Here is a 19,444-nt window from a genome sequence, read left to right as displayed (position 1 = left end):
TATAGCAAGCAACTCACCTCAGTTTTTTTTTTTTTTTACCTGTTTTGTTCTATAAAGAGAACAGCCTCAGGCTAATTCCTCTTCAGTAGATTTTTTTTTTTTTTTGGTTTGTTTTTAGCGACTGTGTCACTCCTTCAGTGTGGTGTTTTTATTTTGCAGTCCCCCCCACCAAAAACCCTAAGAAAACATACCCAAAAGCAGACATAAAACACCCACATTGACATTTGTACCATCACAATTCATATAACATGCCAGTTTCATTTCAAACTCTTGTTTCATTCACTACATTTAAATTGCCTTAATGCCATAAAATTGTCTTTTAACTGCAGCAATAAAAATGAATGTTGCAAAACTGCTAGCTACTCTCTGTAATTATCTCACTAATTATATTACACAACAACTATCATTACATAATTGTTTATTTTAATCAGATCATCCAATCCTTTCTTATAAAGTTAATATGGACAACACGTTTTTCACCTTCTATACTGAACAAGACAAGTCTGTGTTAAAAACTGCGTTCCTACTCACAGGATGGTGGGTGAACGATTCACAGTACAACAAAGTGACATGACACACAATGCCAGCATCAGTAATACAAAGCTGTATGTTTATCTACAGAGCGACAGCAGCATCACAGTTTGAACTGAGCCCACTGTAATGATCTGTTTTTGCAAACCACATTGAAAAGATGTGGCATTTCCACGCACCCTTCATAATGCATAGGAAGTTCTCTGCCTGTGATAATGCGCTGCATTCATCGTGATTTTGCTTGGAAGCAGAGCTCGCAGAGAAGTGTGGGCAGATATTTACAAAGACGCCACTGACAGCAGCTCATTTGGTTTGGAATATTAATTGTAGTGCAGTTGCCTCCCTCAGCCTCCAAAGAGGTAATTTATGATATTTAAACATGAAAGTCTTTTTAAGCAGAAATGAAATGGAGTGTTTAACGGCCGCTTCATATCAGCACGGTCACTCACTTCAGACAGAGCATCAATCCGCCTGCCGTTGTAGTGTTTTTTTGTGATACTTAGAGGAGTGTGTCATAGCTGGCAGCAGCAGAGAATCAACAAAGTGGACTCAACTGCTCACATCTACAGCCAAATGGTCGGGGAGTTAAATGGCTACAATGAGCAGGGCTTATCACTTATGCCACCTGAGCAGGAATCACAATGTGACTGCTTAGCTGAGCTGTCAAATGGTTTTATGCTGTGAGACCTATACCACCACACACAAGGGTATTACTTTGGCAGCTGTCATGTCATAGAGTGCAGTAAGTAGCTCACACTCCACCCTGCAGCCATGCAAAGTTTCTCAGCCTGGCTCGTTCTCATTTTGCCCTTCGATAATGAAGGGTGTTATGTTAAAATCATTCAAAACCTTACACTGCTCTTTATATTATGTACTGGCTTTCTGTATTTTTCACAAAATGATATTGCCTTGACCTTTTTTGTTGTTTTTAACCAGTGTTAATTTTTTTGTTGGGTGCAGTTGTTTTTAACCTAGAAGATCATCTAGGTGATCTGAAGTGCACTTTGTGTCCCTCCCCCACCTCCCCCCATACTGTTTTCTCTCTGTGGTTGGCTTCTCTGTTGCATGTCCTTGCTCTGAGCTACACTTGTGCATATTAGGTGGTGCAGTGGTTAGCACTGCTGCCTCACAGTTAGAATACCATCTGGAAAGCCTGGGTTCGAGTCCACCTTGGCCCAGGCCTTTCCCTCTCTCTGTGTGGAATTTGCATGTTCTCCCCGTGCTTGCGTGGGTTTCCTCCGGGTACTCTGGTTTCCTCCCACATTCCAAAGACATACACTTACTGGGGTTAGGTTAATTGGCTACACTAAATTGCCCATGGGTGTGAATGTGAGTGTGAAAGGTTGTTTGTCTCTCTCTGTGTTGGCCCTGTGACAGGCTGGTGACCTGTTCAGGGTGTACCCTGCCTCTTGCCCTATGACAGCTGGGATAGGCTCCAGCCCCCCCGCGACCCTGGATAGGATGAGCGGAAGCGAATGGGTGGATGGATGGATTTAGCCATCTTAGGAGTTTGGATCTGTCTTTTTTAACTGAAGGAGGAATAGTATCATTTTTGTTCAAAATAGCTCAACTGTAGATATCACAGTCTTTAGAAACAGGTCAATTAGACTCAAAGTAGCCGGCAAAGAGAATTTCAAGTAATATAGTGAACTCTGATACAGCATATCTGATTAGTCATCCTCTGGCAGATAAAACTCGCATCTTATCTACTTATATTAACAAATGAAACCCTGAGTCATCAAGCACCCTAAGGCTAAGGACTACAAGAGAAGTCCCACATAAGAATCAACAGCCTTTTAAAAATCAGCCCAGAATCTGTGTTTGATTTATGTGGAATTAGATTTAAATGCCTTTGGGTCTTGAGGTACTCGGGCTCCCAGATCTGAAGCTCAGGGAAGCAAAGATGGGGCCGTGCAACTGTGATGAAATGTCCCTCATCTGAGCTCAAAGTGAACACTCTGTTGTTCAAACAAAAAAAGTACTCAAAGCATGAAGATGATTGTATATAATGAAATGACATGCAAGCATAAGAAAAAAATAATATTTTTTTCATGACCAATCTGCTGAGCTGAAATATATTCATCATATTTATATGATTTTCCTAATGTTTTCCTGACGACTCTTTTTATTCTGATTTTCCACTGGGAAATCATGAGCATGAAACTTTAAGCTCCAAAACAACTTTACTTGATACTTTTGTAAAATGTCTGCATTAATCAGTACAAAACGTTTAAGTAACTGAAGTCAAAAGGCAGCTGACAAATAAAAAAAATCAGACCCTTTGACCAGCAGTGATGGGCTCTGGTTATGCTGTGCAGGGTAATTTGCTGGCATTGTTTGGGCTCACTTGTTCCCTTTGAAGGAAGCGTCACTCAAAATCAATACGAAAGAGCTCTAATTGGTCACCTCTAACCTGTGATGAAAAGTTTTTATCCTGAGGGGAGTGTTTTCTTCCATCGTGACAATACCCCAATCCACGGGGCATGAAAGGTCACCGAAGGACTTGATAAATATGTCAGTGTTGTAAATCATATGCTATGGCCTTTGCAGTCACCAGCTCTCAACCCTATTGAACCCCAATGAATGGGGTGCTTTCCACCTAAGGGAATATCGTTTTGAAAAATGCTGTCAGTAAAACAGTTTCAGAGACTTCTAAAAGTCACATTGAAGCTATTATGGCAGCCCAGTAACTTAGTGAGACACTTGCACAGTGCTGTGAAAAAGTATTTAATTAATTCTTAGTTTCTTGCATATTTGTAACACTTACATAGTATGTCATCACACAAATTCTAATATTAGATAATAAAAAAAATAACCCAAGTAAATACAAAATGCAGTTTTTAAATTATGATTTCATTTATTAAGGAAAAAAACTATCCAAACCTACCTGGCCCTGTGTGAAAAAGTAATGCCCCCTAAACCTAACAACCTCAGCAAGAACTGCAATCAAGCATTTGTGATATCTGGCACTGAGTCTTTCACATTGCTGTGGAGGAATCTTGGCCCACTCTACTTTGCAGAATTGTTTTAATTCAGCCACATTGGAAGGTCTTTGAGCATGAATGGCCTGTTTAAGGTCATGCCAAAACAAACAAATTTATGTTTGAACTTTGACTACACCACTCCAAAACCTTTTTTTTTTTTTTTGGTCATTCAGAGGTGGACTTTTGTATTTCGGATCATTGTCCTGCTGTATAACCCGAGTGAGCTTGAGCTTCAGGGTACGAACCGATTTTCAGACATTCTCCTTCAGGATTTTCTGGTAGAGAATTCATGGTTCCTTCAATTGCAACAAGTCATCCAGGTCCTGAACCAGCAAAGCAGCCCCAAACCATCACACTACCACCACCATGTTTGACTGCTGGTATGATGCTCTTTTTATGAAATGCTGTGTTAGTTTATGCCAGATATACTGGGACTCAAACCTTCCAAGAAGTTCTACTTTTGTCTTGTCAGTCCACAGAATATTTTCCCAAAAGTCTTGGGGATCATCAAAATGATTTGTGGCAAATGTGAGACGAGCCTTTGTGTTCTTTAAGTCCAGCCAGATGCCATTTTTGCCCAGTCACTGTCTTATTGTTGAATCATGAACACTGATCTTAACTGAAGCAAATGAGGCCTGCAGTTCTTTAGATGTTATTCTGGTTTCTTTTGTGACCTTCTGTTTGAGTTGTTGATGCAAACTTGAAATACATTTGGTAAGTCGGCCACTCCTGGAAGGTTCACCACTGCTCCAAGTTTTCTCCATTGTGTTTTCTCGGTGAGCAGGGGAGAGTCTTTAACCAGTTTTTCATTTACAGGGAGAAAAAAAAAGATGAATTAACTCACAAAGAGATAATGAATCCTGTATCGACATTACATTAATGATTACAAGCGTTTTGTACTCGGTCTCCACAGGTGACAAATGGAAGAAATTTGCTCTGAAGCTATTCGCAAAGCTATCTCAGATATCCTGTGCAACATTAAGGAAGAGAATAAAACAATAAAAGACGTTCTTTTATTCTTCAACCTTTTTGTCTTTTTGTGCTTTTTGTCTTCCCATCCCTGGAAGCAGTATAATACAGAGTGGATGCTGTGAGAGAATTAATTAACTTTTTGGTGTACTATTTATAGCTGGGCAATTATAACAGTGTTCATCACATGGTTGGGTCAACTCAACATCTAATCTATGAGCGCATGATGGCAGTAAAATGACATGGAGCTCTGTATGTGGAAGCTAAGAGGGAGCTTAGACAGAAAGCCTCTCGTTGGTGAAAAGGTCACGTCTCACATTTAACAGTAAACAGCCAAGATATTAAACTCTGTTATGAGACACATTTGCAGTCTAGACACTTTTCATTAATCTGCTTTAAAGTTTGAGACAAAACATTTGAATATTTTGTCGTGTTAAATTTGCAGCTCTAGATTTATGAGAAGCGGTAACATTTAATCAAATAATATAAGCCTTGGGAGTTTATTATTTAGACCGTTTTTTGCCCTCTATTTACCAGAAATAATTGGAAATAGTTCTGAGAAAAGGTGTGAAGCACTTTGTGTCACAGAAATTTAAACATCAAACTTGCGTTGCAAAATAAATAAATAAATCACAATTGTTTAAAGCATCTCTAATGACAAGCACTCTTCCTTTTGATTCAGTCATGTGTGAAATGAACTATACTATAATTTGAAAGGTACTCAAAACTGTAAACCTGGCAGGGAGCGTTGATCTAAATGATCAGTGCCATTGTGGTCATAATTATTTTCACCTTTGCAAAAGGCTACTCACTGTGCAAAAGTGCAAAATCAGGCTCTGTTCTACAACAAATGAATGGAGTTCTGAGTGTGAGTCCTAAAGTACACAATAATATTTTGTATTTAGTTTGTAGTTTCATCAGTCATCAAAGAGACTACCCTCAGCTGCACCATTTGTTTAAGTGATTAAATGACTTCAGGGTTCTCTGAATGGGGAAAAATATATCAGACACACATTTGGAACTGATAAGATATTGTTTCACTTTCACAAAAATCCCTCTGTTGAGGTAATTGGTTGGAGTCCAAATGTCAGACTTTAATGCCAGAGTTGCAGTCTCTCTGTTACTAAGAGCACATTTGTTTCTTTTACAGTCCTTGGATAACCTCTTAATGATTCACAGGAGGAGACAACCCTAATGCAGAACACCACGGGCAAGTAAAAGTCCAAAAATCCCAAGATTAATGATCACAGCAAGGGTCAAACACAAGATAACCAGAACAGACAAGGGGAAAGCAAAAAAGGGCAAATATTCTGAAAATCTGGGGACAATGAAAGCCAACTTTAAGGGATTCTGGTTGAAGCGCAGGTCAGGGAGCCTGTATGGCCTTTTGCATACAGAAAAATTCAAAATAAAAAACACAGTGGAAACTAACCAAGAAATGGCTAGAATCTAGCATCTAATTGGAAAGGTTTATATATATATATTGCATAATAGGCAATGGGTGGTATGTGCAAAAGGGGCAATAAAATGAAGTAAAGCAAAAACACATGAGAACTTCAGGAAATGACTTAAACAGCAACCCAAATCAAAAATTAAAAAAATCATCCAAAACCGCCAGGCCTAAAATTTGTCCAGACATAACCAAACAGTATTCAAGATTAGGCTCTGCATCATCCTAAAGAGCAGCATTGGGTCCTTAAAGTGCTATTTAGGAACACATTACCTCAAAGGCATCATCCCAGGTGCAAAACCCACCTTACACCACCTTGAGTCTAATTACTATGGGACATTTGACAGTCTGCTTTTCAGCGTTTTGCCTTGGAATTGTCAGTTTTCCATCCATCCATCCATCCATCCATCCATCCATCCTCTCCTCTCCTTATCAGGGTTGGGGATATATATATATATATATATATATATATATATATATATATATATATATATATATATATATATATATATATATATATATATATATATATATATATAAATTGTTTTCTGTTGCTTTTCTTTTCCTTTCATTTGTTTCTCCAGTACACATTCAAGTTTCACTGGCAGCAACACCTAACCTGGCTGTACATTTCACTCCAAATCTCTCCCACACACGCTGCTTTGAATTTCTAACGCAGGGACTTTTCTCTTCATACATAAACATGACAGGTGGGAAGCAGGTGTGAAATGTCAGAGTAACAAAGCTCATGATCTGGTCAGCGCGGTGTGACGGCTGTCTTTCACGTGGAGGGATGAGCGGATTCGCGTTTCTGATTGGCCAGGCGCGCGCTCCCCAGAAGGCGCGCCGGGCTCTCTACTTGTCTTTACCGTTTCTCCGATTCACATGCCCACGAACACAGCTGGGCTCAGTGTGCCCATCTCCTCTCGGACTTGAAATTAATCTCACATTATTTAGGCTAAAAGTGGCCGCTCGCACTATGGATGCTACTATTTATGAGATCATATTTGGAGAGCTCGGGGACCTAAATTGTAGTTTAATGGAGGCTTTCCAGGACACTTTTTCGGAAAACGCTTCATTGTCATTGCTGAGCGCTGATGGTAAGATGGAATTGCCTCATTTTCCTTGTTTAGTATTGAGATGTGTTGCTGTTGCATCTTGAAAAGGAAAGCTAAGTGTCGACTACCCCCCCCCCCCTAAATGTCTTTTCCCCAAAAGGTTTATATTGCAATGCCACCACCGATGAGATTGGAACCTGCTGGCCGCGGAGCAGCAGTGGCAGGATTGTAGAGAGACCTTGCCCTGAGTACATTAATGGGGTGAAGTACAACACAACGAGTAAGACGGTTTTATCATGGCAAAAGTTCCTTAACATGTGTTTGTGTGGGGAATTGTGACGTATTTTGTGCACAAATGTTTAGTTAGTTATGGAAAAAGAAATAGCGCCAAGTAAAAACTCTTAATATCAGCAGGTGTGTTAATTACAGCAAGACTTAATGGCAAAAATGATTTATGGTGCAAATTTAAGAACCGCCCCGTCAATATAAGCAATAACAAACAAATCTAGAAGCTTAATGATCTCTCATTTAGCCTGTAATCATATGAATGTTCATTTCTAGCCTAATTTGGTCATTTTTCCAACGGCTTGTTATTAGTCCCCCCCACCCGTTCTCGTGTAAAGCAGCGCAGACCGTGAATCAGTGATCATTATTACACCTCCTGTTTCTGGAACAGCCGCTTGTGTGCACTTAAAGGGCAAACACACCTTAAATCACTTAAATCCCAGCTTCTGTAAACTACTGACATGCATGTGAGGACATCTCTTATTTTGATTTTACTTGAGTGTGAAGTTGATATTGATATTGCAGTATAACTACAGGAGAGAGAGAGAAAGAGAGAGAAAGAGAGAGAGAGAGAGAGGGGGGGGGGGGGGTGTTCTGCTGTAAAACTGAGACTGACCGCCCATAAAAAAAATAATCCACAGGTTGTTTCTGCACAAGGTTAGAACCATTGTTATTACTGTTATTATAGCAGCACCCTCTATTGGCCGATATAAGGTGTGAGGCGTAACAATGAAAGTCTGCGTTGGGACGAGGGCAGGGTGGATGAATGGGTCAACTAAATATTGCACCTTAATACCAGAGGCCACTGTGTGTTTCATTAATTTAAAATGATACACGGTGCTACTTTTAGCCTTAAACGTGTGTATTATTGTAACATATGTAACAAAGGCCCAATATTAATTTCCCATTTGACGCCTAAGAAGTAAAAGTTTTTTTTTTTTAAATATAGAGTTAATTTAAACCATGAACATGTTTATTACAACAACCATAATGGCAAAAGTTTGCTTTCTTTAAAACTGTCTCTATCCTTAACAAGTTGTGTGCCTCTATTTAAAGGTCCCTTTGAGTGAGGTTTGGTCATTCAGGCTGGAGCATTTTTTAAAAAACGGATGCCTCTTGAGTTTTGCATATTTTTATTATTAAATTAGTCAGATGTTCAAATTTTTATAATTGACAACTAGTAAAATATATAAATGAGTCCAGTAACAACCAATATGCTGACTTGATGAAGCCCCCATTGGAATTAAAACTTTGAGTTTTCAAGGTTTTTCTCTTAATTTAATTCATACTGTTACCAAGCCTTTTGTATTTTTTCCCGTATCCCTCCCCTCACCTTCAACCAGTCTGTGGCACATGCTCCTCCCTGAGCCTAGTTTTGCTGAAGTGTCTTCCTGTTAAGAGGGAGTTTTTCCTTCCCACTGTTGCCTAGTGCTTGCTCATAGCGGGTTGTCTGATTGTTGGGTTTTCTCTGTACTACTGCTGGGTCTTTGTCTTACAAGGTTAAGCACCTTGAGGTAATTGTTGTTGAGATTTGGTGCTATATAAAAAAAATTTAAATTGAATTCAAGTCTTAATAAAGTTGTAATCAGTCGTCTCTGCTGTAGTGCCCAACAACATTAACTGAAAAATGGTCCAGCTAAACAGTCATGTTAGTTGTTTGTTCCTGCAATCAGAAACAAGCCATGTATGTGTTCCTAAAAAAGTATTGGAGTGTTTCCGGTTAAAAGGTCCGTCAAAGTCAACATTCACACACCCGACCTCTAATGGGGAGACTGGGGTTTGAGTTTTGTCTGGAGCCAGTTTTCTTTTTTTTACTTTTGTTTTTGTGAATAGTCCAGCTTTTCATCGAAAGATTGCTTGGTTAGGGTGACAAAAGATCATGATATGGGTAAACAAATCATTCTCTAGGCTCCACTATGGCTGAGCCATATTGTCCGTAATAATACCAGTATAAATTTTTACATGATAAAAAGTGTCATCGTGATATCACTCATATAGCAACACCATGCATTTACATTTACTAATGTGCGCAAGAACGAGACAAGCCCAGACATATCTGACAGTCAGAGCTGCAGGTCTGTCTCCAATGAAGATTTAGTAAAAAAAAAAAAAAAAAAGAGCTACTTAAACATCCTCCAACACACCACGAGACATTGCAAAATATGCAAGACAACTTTGCTTTCTAGAGGTGGCAACTTCAGCAGGAACCACAAACTTGTTTCCCCACTTGTGGCAAAAACACACTATAGAGTACAACCAGGCTAGGAAGGCATACAAGGAGGCGATATGAGCAGCAGGTGATGGATCGCCCAAAAGTAAACAGACGGAGCCTCTCTGGAGAACTCACTAGTTGCACCCCCTAGCTGCACTCCATATGACAGGAGGAGCAAACAGTGGATGGAAATTACTGATGTGGTTACATGGTGGAAAAAAAGGGCTTTAAGCAACTGATTAAAAAAAACCTTGACCCAAGATACAACATCCCAGGTAGAATATATTTTTCAGTTTCAGTTTTATTATATAACAGTATTGTGCAGCTCCTGATCAGATACAAAGTTAAGTTACTTTAGTTATTGTTAAACTAAAGCATTAAGCAATTTCCAGGGAAAACACCACTTAGGCCACTTTTGTGCTTACAACTGACTTATGCTGCATCATTGGATAGAATGCTGTGTCACTACTATTGCATTATAATACTGCTGCTGCTGGCACCTTATTTCAGTAGATTCATGCTTCAAATTAGATAGTCTGTCATCAATGACAGTAGCTTATTGGAAAAAAAGGACCGAAAATGTCCTTCATTTTATTTGCAGTAATAAATGCTTTTGCCTGCAAGCTGCAATCACCGATTGCAACATTGTTCCATATTTTTTTTCATTATGGCAAATGTCCTTGAACTATTGTGATATACTTTTGAGGCTCTCTCACCCACCCCTACCCACCACCTGGGTGTCCTGGATGTCACCCTGGATCACACAGTTATTAACACAGCCCCTGTAGACTGCTTAACTGGAAAATACATCACAGCTTGCAGAAATTACTTACAGTATCTGGTCAATTTCAGGGTGGGGGAAAGAGTTTCAGAATAATACTTTTCACTTTGCTTCTGATTCCAACAATACGCTAAGAGGATGGTTTTAATCTGCTGGCTTGACAGGCTGAGCAGTTTCTGAACTAATCTGTGTCAGCCAACAGTTTAGCTAAGAGCTGAGAACAGCATATCACAACCCTACCGCACCAGCACTGTCACTTTATGTAACTCCTGTGTTAGTCATAAGACAGATGAACTTGTTGCTGCACTCAGAAAACAAACACCATTCATTTCACCAAATAACGGTCCCGCACCAAGCAACAGTGTCCAAATCTAGATTTTTCATTTATTGCAACTGTTACTGCCATAATAGACTCGGGTAAAGTGTCATTACCCACTAAACCTCCAGTACACACCCACAATCATCTATCTGTCTGCCACATCACCTCTCACTGCGCTGATTCAACTTTGCTATGCTGGTGCTTAGTATTAACTGGATGTCTATTGGTTCTATCCACTGGTGTGAAAAGCTTATATCAAGACACCTTGTCCAATGTACTTTTATTTGATAGCACCCCAGTGAATCCATATTCGATTTTTGACAGGTTGAGGTTTAGATATTGAGGCCAGCAATGAATGAATGCAACAATCAAAGAGTAAATAAAATATTTTTGGAAAATTTGATGTATTGAACATATGTGCAGTTCAGAATTTAAATAGAAGCGGTTGCAGGTTTTTTGTTTTTTTTTTTAACCCTTGTATGAATGATTTGATGATTAAGTTAATTATAGAGATTGGTTCATGTGACAGCACCGATTACAGGTTTTATTCTTCTACTGTCACCAACATTTATAATTACATGCATTGTTGTATTTTTAACACAGATTTGACATGTGCCGCTAATAAGCTTAGAAATGCTTGGATTATTTTACCTATGTTAACAAATCCTTTTTTTTTTGTCATATAAAATATTCAGATTTTCAGTTTTTTAGGATATCAGACATGCTACAATAAATGCATTGTTTCAAGTTCACACTATTAAAGAAAGTAAAGCAGAACACTTAATCGATTGTGGTTCGACACAGCAGGGAACCCATTATAAAACTATTCACAACTGATACCTAAAATTCAGGATTCTATGTGTTTTGACAGCAAAGTGATCATGGACCACGGAAGCGAGAACTCTGATCCTTCTAGGTCACATTAGTAGCCCTCATTTGCAGTCAGGGATAAATACAAATTATAAACCACAAAATAGGTCAGACTAAGAATAGAAGTAAGTCCTAACATCCCATGAGCAGGTGTTAATTAACAAACGCAAAAAAATTAGCTCAGTGAAACCTCAGTGAAACTGCATCACAGCATTTTGCAAACTAAAGCCAAACGAGGTGCGTTTCAAAGTCAGTCACTCTGACCACAGAACCAACAGCAGATTCACCTCCATTTGCCTGGTATATCCAATAGCCAGACATTTCATGCTTCTGTACCAGCCTGCATATCTGAAATGAATGACCCATATTTTAAGGTGAATCCCTTGTGCTTTGTACTCCCTGTTGTTGAACAGTATAAGTTATAAAAGCTGTTTCTTGTGTGAAACCATGTAGGCTTTCTGTGGGGCTTTCAAATGAACAACTGAGTAAGTGTAAGGTAGGCAAAATGTTGCAATTCTTTTACAAAAATTTGAAGTTTAAGAGGCTTAGCGGGGCAGTTCAGGTAAGTAGCTATAAATTCTTTCCCTTCTCATCTGGTATAAATATTAATGTCTGCGCAGAGTGACTTAAGAGCATTTATGCATTTTTAAACTTTCCTCTGTTCATGTTTTTTTTTTTGCAATGCAGTTTTTCAGTGGTGAAAATCACCACTGCTGGGCCACAGTTGTTAGATATGGTCTGCTTTCTAACTACTATATGATGAGCTTTCTATCAAGAAGCCTCAGGCAAGACAAACTGTTCAGTACAGAAGAGTGGTACCAGTACTGAAGTACTCATTTTGGAAGCTAAATTAAAAAAATGTGTGACCTGTGTGTTTTCTCTGTTCACCCAGAGAGTAACTTTAATTATTCAGTGAATCGCTCCTATTGTTCTTGTAAATTCACCTCTTCCCTGTGAGTGTGTGTTCATTCTCACATAGGAGACACCCTGTTAGCACATAATGTACCTTCCTAGTCAACACACATCAAAATCAGGGCAGGTGTGTCTACAATAGAGCTCTATTGATTCTCTTATCAGGGTTAATAAAGTCTGAGACATATCAGTGCCGTGCTGTGTATCAGGTTTAGGCTGACAGCGGAGAGCGAAGCTGATGTCGTGTTGCATGTTGAGGATGCAGCCTGTCGCTTTATTTTAAATCAGAGCTAATTCTGTGCCTTGTGTTCCAGAGGCAAACATGACACTAATATAAGGTGGTGGGTAAACATAGACAGGCATTGTCATTAATTATGAAACTGGCATTAGTACACTTCTTTTTTAAGACATCCCCTATTAAAAATGGTTTTAGATTCTATGGTGGCAGACACACCTATGGACATAAGGTTCAAAATCTAGTGCATATTTTGAGTAGGATTGGTTGTGTGACTACGACTGTGTAAAAGAAATCCTCCGTTATTTGTCAAAAGCTTACTGCACAGCATGACCAAATGACTCACTTAAGTTTAATGACAGTCTAAATGACTGTAGTGGCTGTTTTGCATCTTCTTGTCTGTGAGCTGTCATGTCCCTAGACGGAGGAGGATTAATGCGAAACTAATTTTCCTACCTCTTAAAGCGGTGAAAAGAAATTGCGAATAATTACATGTGGACAGTCAACAGTCATATTACTGTTGTGTTTAGTTGTTTAGGTGTTTTCAAATCATGTCTTATTTTAGGCTCCTATCTTACTGATGCAATCTATCTCATGTGTAGTTTCTCATGCGGAGAATCACGCACATGTGGCTGCCACAATGTGTGCTATTTTTTCTTTGCTGTGTCTGATGATGGCACCACAGGTCTCTGCAAAATATGTCTCCTACTGCGAATCCAGCCCTCTGAAACCTTTGATCCCCTTCTCCACGGTGAGACTGAGTAAGAGGTTCAATCAGCAAATTCAGGACAGTATGTGTTGCAAACATTTCACTAGCCATTGCACACCAAGTCTCAGAGGGGGTCCAATCAGCACCAGCCTACACTCACCACTGGTTCACACTCCACACATGCCACGCTGAAGTACAAAAGACATTCTTAAGATACCAAATAATACAAATATCTGCAAAGAATGTCATTATTGCTTATTATCATTATTATTTATTTTATTTTCATTCCCACCCGTCTTCACCCAAAATCCATTAGCTACTGTATATAGTGATACAGTAGATATAGTATGTCTTTCTTCTGTCCAAACACCTTAATTTTATCATTTGAGACCAAATGACAAATTTCCATCCCTATCTCCTAAAAAACTATATTCATATTAGTGTTGTATTTGTGTGTTGGTAGATGCCTCAAATTCATTTACCACTCTCATGGTCCCCACTCCATCTCATAGTGGCATTTTCACACATCCAAACTCAGAGGATGGACCAGCTTTCTTGTTAAAAATGCCTTAAAATCTCAGTCCCTGTTAACAGAGGTATACCACTGGGACTCCTGCAGTGCGACTGCCACCCATGAAAAATTGTCAGTTAACCTTGCATCCTTCTTACTGTCTCCTTCTGGAGATGCATCTCCCTGTAGTTCATAACTGTCATCACACTTTGAATTGTGAGCCAGTTTTTGTTCATTACTTACTATTTTGAGCTCTGCATGCGTATGTGCAAGAATAACTAGCTACTGGGGTATCAGGGATATTCATTTTGTAGTCTCATTTTGCTTTTGCTGTCTAAAGTGAGAAAATGCCCATATGTCTAAAATCAAAGAAAACTGTGCAGCACTGCTGAATCCATCAAAAGAAAATCTGTGATATTGATATGTATCAGGCTCTTTTTTTTTTTTTTCCACAAAATTTACTCCATAGTAAATCCCCAGAGGTGGGTATATACCATATGTTTGCTCATACACCTTTGATTCATATTTGTCCCATAGTCTGCAGGCCTTAGTGAGTCGGACCCTTCATCAGAGTGGAATTAGGGAATTTCTGGGTAAATGCCTTGAGCTCTTTGTTTTGTTCCTTGAGGTAGTCCTAATTAGTTTCTGCAAATTGCGATGTGCAGTGGAGAAGCACCTTCTGTCAGGGAGTGGTGTTGCAATGTTTGGTGGGGGTGCTTGGTCTGCATCATTGTTTTGGTTGCTAATGAGTGTGAACCCCCAGAACATTGTACTATAACAAGATTATCTTTGGGATTTAATTCACTTGTCAGTGATTTCACTTTTGTGACTGATCTGTGTACAATTTTGTGTGTGGAACAAAGAGACAGAGGAAGTAAAGTTCAAAGGCTACAGGACCAAGACAAATAAAATCCTTGATTATAATCCGACTGAAAAGTCATTTTTGTTATTTCACTGAGCAGTGATTAGACTTGAATAAGGTGCTTATAAAACGTGGCAGTACTTGCATGCTTTTCATTTGTGTAGTGTGGGGTAATATTCTCATTATCTTCCTCATGCTTTCCTGGTTTCCCCGAAGGACATAGTCGTAGTACAAGGCTTTTTGCTAATTTTCTCTCACCAGCTGGCTTCAGCATCGCTGTGAGGGTTGAGAGTTTGACGGCAAACAGGCAAGAAAATGTTTGCATTTGCAGTTATAGCTAATATGTCAAGAGGGCATGGAGAGAAACAGGAACGCTTAAGAGCCACAGCTGTGAGTAAAAGATTACCCAGTATCTCTTCCTTGGGCTCTGTTGGGTTGTCTGCTTCAGTAGCCATTACTCAAGGCTTTTTAAGAGATTCAGTTGTCCTTGCTAAACAAGAGGAGACACACTGACAGCCCTGCACAATCTCCCTTTCATAGCAAATTTTCATTGTGTGGTACTTATAAGGCATGCCCAGTGAAGCTGCTACTCATGTTTTTTATGAAAACCGAAAGTTGATTGCGCTTACTTTATTCGTTTCTTATCATCAGATTCTAGCACTTGTGTGCAACCTAGCAAAACTTCTCTGGTCTCCATTTCTCAGATGTGAGTATTTGCTGGTTTCTTCAGTCTTCTGATGTTGAACCAATCAGTTATGCCAGCAGTAAACTGCCATAAATAATAACACTCACTGGCCTTTGATATGTTCTCCAACTGAGGTGGTCATACACTTTCTTTTTTTTTTTGCCTTAGCCTTCAAAATCTGCATATTTGACAATGAAGCAAAACAAACAAAATCTTCACATTGAAGGAGTAATACTTGGTTGTAGTCTCACTGTCTCCCTCCTGGTGTGTGTGAAAACTAAACAAAATCTGTCCTCTCATGTTCAACTGAGAAAAGCTGGTTCTTTAAACTTTAAATTTGGCCTGTAAAAAAATCCCAAGTACTGAGCACATTTGAAAAGAACATATGGTACGGGGTTTAAACAAGTCAGACTTAATACTTGCCACGTTCAGTATGCACCCATGTGATCATTCTCATTAGTTCATTTCTGAAATTTAGTGAAGCATCTAAAGTGAAATACAGTGCCAGTACTAGTTCCTCTGTTTCTCCCTTCATAAGGGATTTATTCTGTAACTTGTCAGTACTGTGTTCATTACTGTGATGAACCTTACACAAGCGCTCAGTAACCTTGAGTTGCCTGCCATTACCTACTCCAAGGTCTTTGCTTCATTTCGCCTCAAAACTAAATGAGCTATTCTGCATGCAGAAACTCTTCAAGGCTGCTCAATCTCTTATTCTGCAGCGATTTTTTTCAAGGTAGATAATAGAAAGTGTTACGCTTTTATGATAATGGGTGACACTAAAATAAAATAAGTACTATTTGTTTGTTCTCCAATTTGTTTTATAGGAAACCCTTATTTTCAATGTCAGCGGCTGCAGGCAATCTGAACTCAGGGACAATTGAAAATATTGGCAAGAAATAAAGATGTCAATAATGTCTTGACAGACTGCTGCAGATTTTGATTAATAAAGGGAAAACAGACTAGTTGTTTTACTAACAGAACTGAGTATTCATAGGCTGTGAGAGCCTGTACTTAGGCACAATGATGCTTTATAGTAAATGATAATATTACCAGACAAATATGCTGAAACACTACAATGAAAACTACACTATTTCTGTGTAGTGAACATGTAAACTAAGATTATCACCAGCATCACTGTTTAATGTATCTGGATGGGGCTGAAAAAAATCAGAATAATACATCAAGTATATATTAAAGTTCTGTGAGCGTGAGTGACCAACTTTAGCATAAAAACTGAAAGAAAGTGAATTTTCTGCTTGGATTTTTTTCTGTGTCTTCAATTGAACAAAAGTGGAAAACTGAGATTAAAATATACAGTGCTGTGCAAAAGTCTAGAGCCACACTCTTTTCTATATTTTGCTTTCAAGATACTGGATACTTTTTTAAAACTCGTGTTCAAGCAAGTCCTGGAATTTTTAAAAAATTGTTAATCCACTTAACACTGACCATTGGCCATCGGTAAAACACAGTGGAAGCTCTGTCATGCTTTGGGGCTGCATTTCAGCCAGTGGTATTTGAGATCCTGTCAAAATTGTTAGAATTATGAATACAGAGAAATACTGCCTGAAATATAACCACGCAATACAATCTGGAAAGCATCTGATTGGCAACAGCTTCATTTTTTAGCATGACAATGGTCTCAAACACACTGTAAATACAGTAAAAGCATACCTGGATAGAAAAAAAGCACAATGCAACACTATCAGTCGTTGATCGGCCTCCCTAGAGCCTGAACATCAACATTATTGAAGCAGTGTGAAAGCATCTTGACAGAGAATGGAACCAAATGTAGCCAACATCCGAAGAAGAGCTTTGGAAAGAAAGAAGCCTGGAGAACTATTCCTAAAGACTACTTCAAGAAATTTAAAAAAAGCTTGCCTCAGAGAGCTCGGGCTGTGTTGAAGAATACTTTAAAGTCATTATTTTGGTATGACCACCTGGTCATACTAAAATATTGATTTTCGAGCTTGCTGGAATTGTACAAACTCTATTTATGCCTTATATGCTGTATTTCCATGTACATACTCAAAATTCACATAATTCAAAAAATCACTGCACCTTATTTCATTCTATATCTGGCAAAATATGAAGAAATTAGTTGTGGTTCAAGAGTTTTGCACAATAATGCATATAATTTTGGATTCTATTATAGATAATGCACTAATAGAGTAAGTAATTACATACTTAAGTAATTATATACGTATGAGAACACAGCTGAATTGCAGCAATCATGAGGTACTGGTATTAGTTTGTTTGAGACCAAGCTTTTCCTTTAACATGAATTCATATAATTTCCGGACCAAAGTAGTTATAGCTATAAACATTTTCTGTACATATTTTTTAGTATTTGGTGATCATTAGGTGATGTATCCAACCTACACCTAAGATGCAAAGCAACTCCGACTTTTTTTTTTTTAATTCAAAAAGCAGTGAAGCTGTTTTTAAGTCCGAGTGCATTTTTTCTTGTTTGTCCTTAAAGAGATAAAGTTGTACAATATTTAATTGTAATTTAGACTTTCCTGCCTACACTAAGAATCATTTCACAACTTGATTAAATTTATTTGACAAACCATTTCCCAAACCCTGGGTTTTTAGCAAGCTTAAAGAAATACAATATTTTGTACATTTGAACAGCTTTCCACTGCCTATAATCTCCCAAATAATCATCTTTTCTGATTTTCCAGGTCAGGGACTTTGTTAAAAAAATTGTTTCCTCATTTTCCCAATCGTCCCCCAGAAAACATGTTAGAGTCCCTTCTTTCTACTGACCCTGTAGTTAAAGGATGTATTTCTCTCTTGTACAAATCTATTTGGTCAACATCTTTATCAACCCTTACTGCAACAAAAAGTGCCTGGGAGGAAAGCCTTAATGTTACGTTCACGGAGCAACAGTGGAACTCAGCTTTATCCTTGGTGCACGCATCATCCATTTGTGCACGTCACAGGCTCATTCAGTGTAAGATTTTTTATAGAGTCCACTACACTAATGCCAGACTGGCTAGAATGTTTAACACTGTTGATGCTGCTTGTGGCAGACGTAACCATTCTCCTGCCAACCATGCCCAAATGTTTTGGATATGTCCCAAGTTGAGTCCTTTTTGGACATATATTTTTGACTTCTTAAGTAAAGCTTATAATTTCCTTGTTATCCCAAATTGCATATCAGCGATTTTCGGTGCTCCTCTTTGTGCAACTGTCCCAAAAATGCTAAAGCGGGCTTTGGCATTTAGCACTCTCCTGGCCCGCAGACTAATTTTGTTGAACTGGAAGCTCCCCCATCCCCCCTCACAAAATCGTTGGGTCAAGGAAGTACTCTATAACCTCAAACTGGAGAAGCTCAGGTTTTCATTGTGTGGATCGATAAAGTCTTTTCATGACACTTGGGATCCCTTTTTGAAATATGCAGACTCCTTGAAAATTACTTTTGATGTGGAGGATGATTAATTTTTTTTTTTTTGTTTTTTTTTTTGGTTTGACCTTTGGTTTGGGGTGGTGGGTGGGATTTGGGCATACAATATCTGCACTTATTTACTATGTAAGCTGTTTTTTTTTTTTTGTACACTGTATGTTTGGGGTTGTTAAAGTTTAAAATGTTCAATAAATAAAGTTGGAAAAAAAAAAAAAAAGAAATACAATACCAAAAGTTTGGACACAAATGAGTGTGTCCAAACTTTTGACTGGTACTGCACAAATGAGATTTTTGCACATAAATTTTAAAGAAAAATGTTCCTGCTCTGTGTATCCAGCATAGATGCAGCATAAAGACATCAAGCAAGCAGCTGCTGTTTGGGTGAACAACTCTTGTTGCCAAAGCTTTTAGAGTAGCCCCATATGTCTTTTGTTGATTAGCTCAGTGGGGGCCAACCCGTGCTTGTGTGGTTAGGTGGCCCATGAGGCTGTTCCTGGACCCAGTTGTTCTGAGAATTTTCTCTCTGCAAACCTAGTGAAGCATTGCTACAGCCACATCTCCAGCTGCCATCTCAATTGTCAGCTGTAGGAGGAAGAGCATGACACTGAGGCTTAAAGTCGCTCTGAGAAAACACTAAAGCTACAGTGGGATTTTCTACT

At 38.7% G+C, this 19,444-nt stretch overlaps 1 protein-coding gene across 1 annotated transcript in view; it reads left to right on the top strand.

Moving 5' to 3' along the window:
* Positions 1–6,836: 6,836 nt before the first annotated feature.
* Positions 6,837–19,444, top strand: part of LOC115795641 (corticotropin-releasing factor receptor 2) — a 42,246-nt gene continuing 29,638 nt past the window's right edge. Inside the window, 2 exon segments of the mRNA XM_030751636.1 lie at positions 6,837–7,034; positions 7,153–7,272. Of these exon segments, the coding sequence (XP_030607496.1) occupies positions 6,914–7,034; positions 7,153–7,272 (241 nt within the window). The 5' untranslated portion in view covers positions 6,837–6,913.

Source organism: Archocentrus centrarchus, chromosome 17, assembly GCF_007364275.1.
Source record: "Archocentrus centrarchus isolate MPI-CPG fArcCen1 chromosome 17, fArcCen1, whole genome shotgun sequence".
NCBI classification, from domain to species: Eukaryota; Metazoa; Chordata; class Actinopteri; order Cichliformes; family Cichlidae; genus Archocentrus; species Archocentrus centrarchus.
The sequence above is the reverse complement of the archived record's forward strand: the minus strand, read 5'-3'. Positions and strand labels throughout refer to the sequence as shown.